Raw genomic sequence first — 9,460 nt, forward strand, 5'->3', positions numbered from 1 at the left:
GCACAATGAACAAGTAAAGGTACATACTTCAATACCCATATGATTAAGATTGAAATAAAATGCTCCCTAATTAAACTTATCAGAGAAGTAGTACATATTCAAATAAAAGCACCTCAATTACTTGCAACCACTACTATTAAACCCTCTGTCGATAGAAATAAAAGTACCCCAATTACTTCCAATCAATTGTAATTTAATTCATAGTTGACCANTATTTGGCAGGAAGAAAGAACATACTTCAAGAACTGAGTAATACATGATAATGCAAAGTAGATAAAACGCATAATCTAATTAATTAAACGATTGAAATTATGACTAAGAAGCTTTCATCCTTTGAGAATAACAATTTCCAATCAAATAAAATTCACCATAGATTATCATGCTTCATCACAGTAGAAAATATATCCATCAGCTGAGTAGCCAAAAAATTAGGCTTTTGGAGTTGGTTGGACAAAGAAAAAGCTAATGGTTGCTCCAAGCAATCATGAGACAGAATAGAGGGAAAAAACATAATAAAAAATCCATGAACTTCTCAATTATTCACGCCAATGCTCTTCTTAGCACCAAAGATTCAAACAACAACAACCAAAGAAGGTGAGGGAACATAATGGCTAAAAAAAGAGGAATTAGGGTTTTGAAGATACCAACAATATAATTTCACAAACCTTGGGACTAGCATTCAGAACATTGTGAGGAATATTCCATTCCCAAAGCATACCAGACCAAAGTTTCGAACTTTCTACACTGGATACAAAAAAAAAATCCAATGCAAATATTTGACAATAAGAACATAAGTATGACAAGGAAGGGAAAAGATAGTTTAATTTAAACAAAGATAAACTGGAGCAAGATTTAAAACTATACCACTAAAAAAACATAAAATAAATTAATATTAAGAAGACATGGCTCTTAAGAGGATCAATACAGAATGATACAATTTACAGCTGACCCAGAAAGACAACAAAAAAATGTTGGAGAGATCCCTAGAAACACATAAAAAACATCTTCTCTAATATTATAAAATGCCTCAAGATGTTTAGTAACGCAAAGTATACATTAAAATTACACAGCAACATAGATTTCCCTATATATAAATTCCTACTTCTCCAGAACATACATTAAGACAATGACTTATGTGAGTTATTGCCTACTGCTGGCTAAGGAAACCAAAAGGAAGAAAATTTACCATTTATATAAAATCAACCAGTGAAATATGGCAGAAACTTACGCAATGACACCCTTCTCCAAGGTAACAAATCACCATCCCTGTAAAAGTTTAACCTGCAACGGGTTTTGCAATTACTTTCTTGATGGCTTCAGCATATGTCCTGTGCTGATAGGTCAGAGTGGATTCCACCAAGTTGAAGAGCGAAGTCTTAGGATTCCAACCTGGCAAATTATCAATCAGGTCAAGTAAGATACATTCTTAGAAGGTCAAATAAAGTGAGAAAGTGAGGAAACTTACCAAGCTGCTTGTTTATTATGGTCATGTCAGGAATTCTCTTGTCACTGTCATCATATCCCTCACCATAAAATTCTTTTGAGCTCACATCAATGGTTGGGGTTTCAGGAGTTTTTTCTCCACTCACCTTTGAGTAAACCTGTAGAATGAAATAGAATTAACAATTCATTATTGAATTTCAGAAACATTAGGCTTGAATTCTAAAAGTAGGTCAAATAATTAAAAACTAGATCACTTCACCTGAATCATTATTTCAACAAGTTGCCACAAAAAATAAATACAGTAAAAAAAATTGCAGGAAATTACAGATCCGAAACAAAAACTAAAAGGGGAAGAGTAACGAAACGTGTAGGTTAGAGAGAACAAACATGTATTTGTTTCCCCTGGGCTTGAGATCAACTATTTGAACAACAATGTCGGGAAGATCCGACAAAGAATCTAGGGAAGGGTTGGCGAGGAGCACCGAAACGCCGTTGGGTGTGATTGATTTTGCGGCCACTTGATAGAAGCTTCTTGATGAGCAAACGTAGCGAAATAATGAGACATCGAGAGCAAAACAGAGAATAAACAGAAGAAAATGTTAGAAAACCCTAAACAAACAAATTGAAGCCAAAATGATTGGGGAAAAGCTCAAAAATGGACGACGAACCCTAATCTGGGCCGAAGGAACCCTACAAATGGGAAGAAAGTCAATATGAACCGATTAATCGGTTCAAACGTAAGATTGATCGGTACAAAATTGTTTAAACGATGAAAATGGAGGTTAAATTGGTGGTAATCGAAGGACAAACAGTAGAAATGGTTTTAACAGTAAAAAAAGTGATTTTAATTGGTTAAAAATGAAGGAAAAATGAAGAAGAGGACGAAACCCTAAGATTTGAAGGTGGTTTTGTATATGGAAGTAAAAATAGAAGGAAGAAATGGAGATTTGACCATAATGAAGTGATTTTGTGATGAACAAACCTGTGAATCTCTGAAGAAAATGTGGATGGCTAAGAAGCACTCGAGAGAGAAAATGATGAAGACGACAACAAAAGTTCCATGGTCGCAGGATGAGAACTCCATAAATGGTTCGACGAGAGGCTGATGGATCGACGAAGATGATGGTTCCAGATGATGGAGGGAAAATGCTCCAGAAGAACAGAGACAATGAATAATGGCTTGATGACGATTTGTGATTAGGAAAGAGATAAGAGGGAAAGATGAGAAGGAAAGCTGAGAGGAGGGAAAGTTGTAGAATGACTCTGAGATCTTTCCAATTCTTTGCATTTCACTTAGAGTTAAAATCTTTTAACTTTTTTTATTATTTTTTAGCAGCCCGTATAAAATATCGGTAGGTAACAACTTTATTATATACAGATCCAAATCCGTATATAATATAATTTGTATGTAAATAGGTTTTATCTTGTAGTGATCTCCCAATTGCACTGAGGAAACAATCTCGATCATGCGGCCCTTATCGGATGCATGACTACATATATTATGGAAATTTATCAGATAGCCACCATGCATTTTTATCCTCTCTTGATGCAATCCAAATTCCTCAATCCATTGAAGAAGCTCTTACTGTCACTGAATTGAAGCAAGTCGTACAGGTTGAAATGAAGGCTCTGGAAAAGAACAACACATGGGAATTAACAGCTCTTCCTCCGAGTAAGAAAGCATTGGGTTGTCGATGGTTGTTTACGATAAAGCATAATGCAGACGAAACTGTGGATAGATTTAAAGCAAGACTGGTGGCAAAGGGGTACACTCAATCCTATGGCCTAGACTATAGTGAGACATTTGCCCCCGTAGCAAAACTTAATATGATCTGTGTCATACTCTCTCTTGCAGCGAATTTAGACTGACCATTACATCAATTTGACGTGATAAATGCTTTCCTCAACGGTGATTTGGAAAAAGAAGTATTCATGTGTATTCCTCCTGGCTTTATTACTCAACAAAATCAAGGCAAAGTGTGCAGACTCAGAAAGTCATTGTACGGGCTGAAGCAATCTCCTAGAGCATGGTTTGACAAGTTCACTAAAGTCTTGAAACAAAACCACTACAGTCAAAGTCTAGCCGACCACACATTGTTTACTAAACACTCATCATCCGGGAAATGCACCATCATGAGTGTTTATGTAGATGAAATCGTAATAACTGAAGATGATTTTGAAGACATAACTTAGCTTAAGACTTTTCTTGCTACAGAATTTGAGATTAAAAATCTCGGTCAACTACGACACTTCTTGGGAATGGAAGTTGCTCGTTCTAAGCAAGGTATTTCGGTATCTCAGAGGAAATATACGATGGATCTACTCAAGGAGACAGGTATGATCAATTACAAACCTATTGATACCCTTATGGACCCCGATCATAAACTGTATAGCCGAACAACTGAATCCGGAGTTGATTGAACACAGTATCAAAAGCTTGTTGGAAAGCTCATATATTTTGCTCACGCTAGACCTGACATTGGGTTCGTTGTAAGTATGGTGAGTCGTTTCATGAACAAACGATCTGAGACTCACATGGAGGTTGTTATGCGAATTCTGAGATATTTGAAATCAACCCCAGGCTTGGGTTTTCTATTTAGAAAGTCCGACAAACGAGAGGTTGAAGTATTCACATATGCTGATTGGGCTGGCTCTCCAATTGATAGGAAATCAACCTCGGGTATGTGCACCTTTGTCTGGGAAACCTTGTTACTTGGAGGAGCAAGAAGCAAATTGTTGTTGCTCGAAGTAGTGTAGAAGAAGAACTCCAATCTCTTGAGAATGGTGTATGTGAGGGATTATGGATTCGTAGATTGTTGGGTGAGATGAAGATATCAGTTAGTGGACCGATTAAGCTGAATTGTGACAACCAATCTACACTGAGCATCGCTAAAGATCCAGTACAACATGATCGTACCAAACATATCGAGATAGACAGACACTTCATCAATGATCACATTGAGAGCAAGCAGATTTCGCTGCATTTCGTGCCTTTAAAACACCAAGTTGCTGATGTGCTTACCAAGCCACTTCCACGCGTGAACTTCACTGATATGACAAGCAAGCTTAATCTAGTTAAAATCTATGATCAAGCTTGAGGGGGAGTGTTGGAAAATGAAAATTATACATGAAGATTCACTGCATACTCTAGGAAATATGTGGAAATCTTGCATTTAATTTAATTACTAATTTGTTGTGATTAGATTAGATTTTTTTTGCTGTTATTGTTCTTTTTCCTAATTATATGCTCTGGATTGTAACAGCTCCTAAAGTTAAGGGAAAACTATGTATTATAAGATAGTGCAGTATGATGAATAAAGAAAGTGATGATTTTATCCCAAAGATATTTCTTTACATGACAATGAAACAAAGGAGGATTCTAGCTACTCGAGGAACATTGAGCGTCCTTTGTTGGTCCTTTGTTGGTCACTGAGCATGAACTACTTTGACTGAGCGAGCTCAATCTTATGCTAGGCGACCATGGTTGCTCCATCTCCCTTATTCCAAGTGGAAATTGCATGTATTCTTCCTTTCTTGGTAGCATTCTTCCTTTGATTGATCTTTCCTTGGTCAAACTCCTAATAAGAGATCCAATGGTTGGTCATATGCCATCGTTTTGTCCCTCTTGAGAAGGATTTGCCCTTAAATATGGCAGGTCATCTTTAATCTGAGAACTTCGAGATTTATTTCCACACCTCTATGAGTTTAACTTAGCTACAATTGCACTAACATACCACAAAATATCCAAAGAACATTTATCCAACTAAAAAACTATTGTTAACATTTTTGTATCTCATGCTCAATAAACCAAATTATAACAAATTCTAATTAAGATATTCTTTTAAAATACAAAAATCAATTAAGAATCCAATATTAAAGCCTAAATGAGGGTATAAATATATATTCGTCTAAAGTAGTTATTGTATGAGAAAAAATGTGTGTTCATTAATGATAGATGGAAAAAGTGATCGACACAAGACTCATGACCATAATGAACTTAGAGATTAAACCTCATCCTAGACCATATAATATACCATGGTTAAATAAGAAAGGAGAGTTAAAGGTTGACAAACAAGTAAAGATTGTATTCTCAACTGGGAAGTATAAAGACAATGCTATTTGTCATGTAATTCCTCTGGAATTAAATAATATGTTGCTTTTAAAATTGTGATGATTTTATAAAAAAAAAAAAAAAAAAAAAAAAAAAAAAAAAAAAAAACTCAACATACGAACAAATATACACTTCTTTACTAAAATCACAAAGTTACTCTTATTTTTTTATCACCTTAAGAAGTTTGTGAGAATCAAAATAAAATGAGAAAGAAAAAAGAATAAAAAAAGAAAAAAGAATAAAAAAAGAAAAAAGAAAGAAAAGTTAAAAAGAAAAAAAAAACAATAAAATAATATAAAAAAAATTACCGTTCATGCTTAGCATATATATATATATATATATATATATATATATATATATATATATATATATATATCATTTCAAACATAAATTGAATCCTTCTCTTACCAGAATATCATCCAACATAAAAAATAATAATAATAAAAAATACACATTCATAGAGTTAGCTATCTTCGTATCAGAATATCATCCAACATAACAGAAACACACATTCATAAAGTTAGCCATAGAGTTAATTTCCCTTACCTTTTTCTTCTTAAGACCTCACAACATAATTCTTCACCCAAGCACTAGGTTACATAAAACAACTCTATCAATACTTAGATGAATCTCATTCTGAGAGCATGTACTCATGATATACTATTCACAAGAGATTATACTTACCTAACACTATACTTTGAGTCCAAAATACAACAATTCCTCTGTTCTCTCAAGTTAAACTTGAATGTTATATAGAGAAATTTGGGTTTTCCAGCGTAGGCTATCTGCACCCACCATTTTATTTTTCTGCACTTCTGACAGCCCACTAATTACTTCTTGCACGCGTAACACACGCCCCCAGTTCTTTATTTTGTGTTTGGGCTGCATTTCTTTCTGAACATGTGTTATTGCTGCAACTCCACTTACAGGCCACCCTCTCATATCATTAACACTCTATTTATTGTCCCCATTCCACACATTACTCATGCACTTCTATTTTTTTTTTTTTGGTTTTATCTTTTTGTAATTAAACTCCACTTTTTACACATGTCCTACTTTTTTGAAAATAATAAAAAATATTTAAAACATGAGGTTATAGAAATTAAAAAATATTTTTTTTCATAAAGGTATAAATATTCATTTAACTGTCCGTGTCGTATATGTATCTCTCAATAAATAATAAATGCGTATAATAACTCAGTCACCTAAAAGTTTGGATTTCTTACACTTTTGCAATTGTATCAGTATCAAGGTCCACTTAAGGCTTTTTTTAATTTTTCCTAATTACATCATTTAATTTAGTCTCCTAATCCACGGTAAAAAAAATATAAAAATGATAACGAATAAATTAGGAAAACATATATTGAAAGTGAATAAGCTCATATTTTTTTTCACTTTATAGATTATAGTAGCCTCTATAATGGATTCGCTGAGCCAATTTACCTCTTGTTTAGCAAAATCTTCAACACTGGAGCATCTGAGACCACTAGAATGTATGTCAAAATATGAATTCAACTTTCACTCAACAAATAAGATAAATTTCTTAGAATTTTCTATTTCTACAACACATTCATTAAGCGAGTTTAACTCCGGCTCAACAAAATATCATTATATAAAATTCTCGCATTTTTTTTTTACAAATTGTGTGTTTGGCTCAAAACCTACACTTAAAGATCTTTAAGCATTTTCAAGCATTAGAAAAAAAGGTATTAACATATATATCATTTAAAATATTAATAATATTAAAGATTGAATAATGATCTCTGCCGGATATTTTAGTCAAGGTTTAAACCTTTTTTTTGTCCCTAAGTTAAGTTCTGATGTTCAGTTTAGTCTCCGTTTTTAAAAATGTCAACCTTTAGTACCTATGATATGAAAAATGTCTCAAATCAGTCATATTCCGTAACAAATCACAAGTTTTTCATTAAGTGATTTGTTGTTCATAACACCTTCAGTTAACAAATCACAAAATATTGGATACCTAGGTATGAAAACTTATGATTTATTGTTCATTAAGTGTTGTCATGAGGACTGATTTGATACATTTTTCATATCATAGGGAATAAAGGTTGACATTTTTAAAAGCAGGGACTAAACTGAACATCGGAACTTAACTTAGGGACCAAAAAAGGGTTTGAACCTTTAGTCTATCCAGAATATTAAATTTCATCAAACTCTCTCTAAAATTATCAAAATTTCAAAATATATAACTATTGGTTCTTATTGTTTTTAAGAATGATATTCTTGAGATGAGTGGAGGTACATATGTATTTCTCTCCTTCCAAGTCTCCAAAATGTAGAAATTTATTGGAAATATCATTCACTTTCACCAAGAGATCTTCAATTGAAGTAGATGAATTGATAATGCTTATATTTTCCAATTGTATCACTGCACTTTTTCTTTTTTGCAAAAAGAAAGAAAGAAAGGAAAGTATAAGTTGGATTATTGGACTATCTTTCCGTGTGGAGAATAGATCCAAATAATATAGATCATTATGTCTCATTTTATTTTACTAGAGAGAGTTACATTAGTATGGAGCATAATAGTCATTTGAAGAGAGAAAAAAGTCAGGTCAAAGAGAAAAGAAAAGAGAAAGTTTTTCCTCCACAACAAAAAGTCTACATTGGTGTTTTTGTCGTTGTTAAGTTGTTTATAGTTGGATCATAATTTTTTTTTACTGTAGGTTTCATACGTACGGTTCTTCATTCTGAGTGTTCGAATCATCAATCGAACGTCTAACATGGGAGAAAATAGCTTCGCATCAGCAGCTCTGTCTTAGAGAATTTTCATCTTCTTTGTTTTCATTTGTAAGCATGCTTAGTTAGTTTGGTTGCTTGAAAACACCATTTGATGTTTTGTTTTGTAGACTCTTTTATATCTTATTATTGATCATAGTGATTTTTTTGTATACGATTCGTGATTTTTATCTTTGTATTGAGGAGTTCTCCACTTAAAAAATTGTAGACTCTTTATACTTTAACATTATTGATTTTTCTCTTTGTTAAGTTATTATAATTTTTGATCCATTTTTTCATGAATATTCTCAAATTTTGCATGACATTTTTAAATTTGTTATGACTTATAATACAAGGAAAAACAAATTTGTTATGACTAATAGTTAAGGCCAGAATATTTCTCTGTCACATTTCTCGTCCCCTTTAAGTCTCCTATTTTGAGTATCCTTAAGAATTTTAGCATATTTAGAATTTACTTAATTACTTCTAAGAGAGGGATTTTCACTTATTATTATAAAAAGTCTTCAATAATTTAAAGTATAACTTTTCTCCCTTCTTTTTTTATGCGTTGTCGAGCAAATTAAACATGTAAATTTCTTGAAATTGAAGGGCAATTAAGGTAGGTAGATTGAGGTGAAATAGGTGAAAATTTTTCAGACTTCTGTCTTGTTTTTCATCACTGTTTTGAGTTGGACTAGGATTTTGCAGCTCCTTATTCCAAGAGTTAAATACTTACAATCTTAGGATGAAGAGTAATTTGGGCAAATGATTTATCAATTACTTCTCTATATTGTCAGTTTATGATGTTTTCTATTTTTCCGGTTTGAACATCTATAATATTTATGTTAAGTTTGTTTTCATTATTAGAAAGTATTTATCTCCTCAAAAGTTACTTGAAGAGATTTTATTTTAATTAATTTAAAGTTTAGGACTAATTAAAATCTTGGTATACTTTTAAGAACCAAAATGAAAAATTTACCTGAAAATAGTAATTGTTAACCATCAATTACCTGAATATAGTTTCCTAATGGTGTTTCACTTCACTTCACTTACTATGAGATCTTGATTTTGCTTGATGAAAAATATATAAAAAAATGGAGCGCCTTTTATTGGTTGTGAATCTAAACAAATTTGCGATTATTGAATCTAAATATATTATAGTTTATATTT

The 9,460-nt window shown here is 32.5% G+C and overlaps 1 protein-coding gene across 13 annotated transcripts in view; it reads right to left on the minus strand.

The window, feature by feature from the left end:
* LOC106765219 (UDP-D-apiose/UDP-D-xylose synthase 1-like) overlaps positions 1-2,746 on the minus strand; it is a 9,042-nt gene extending 6,296 nt beyond the window's left edge. For 2 of the 13 annotated variants that reach the window (XR_002668211.1, XR_002668212.1), the window contains exons 1-4: positions 2,426-2,746; positions 1,466-1,601; positions 1,229-1,389; positions 666-739 (exon numbers count right to left, since the gene is read on the minus strand). Coding sequence is in view for 5 of the 13 variants with exons in the window: in XM_022782247.1 (XP_022637968.1) it covers positions 1,277-1,389; positions 1,466-1,601; positions 2,426-2,731 (555 nt within the window). In the remaining 8 variants the exon portion in view is untranslated. Of the gene's footprint in view, positions 1-6; positions 745-1,186; positions 1,390-1,465; positions 1,602-1,702; positions 1,825-2,425 lie in introns of those variants that run through there. The other 11 variants (XR_002668205.1, XR_002668206.1, XR_002668208.1 and 8 more) reach the window with 7 other exon arrangements.
* Between the last annotated feature and the right edge of the window lie 6,714 nt (positions 2,747-9,460).

This window comes from Vigna radiata, chromosome 6 (genome assembly GCF_000741045.1).
Source record: "Vigna radiata var. radiata cultivar VC1973A chromosome 6, Vradiata_ver6, whole genome shotgun sequence".
NCBI classification, from domain to species: Eukaryota; Viridiplantae; Streptophyta; class Magnoliopsida; order Fabales; family Fabaceae; genus Vigna; species Vigna radiata.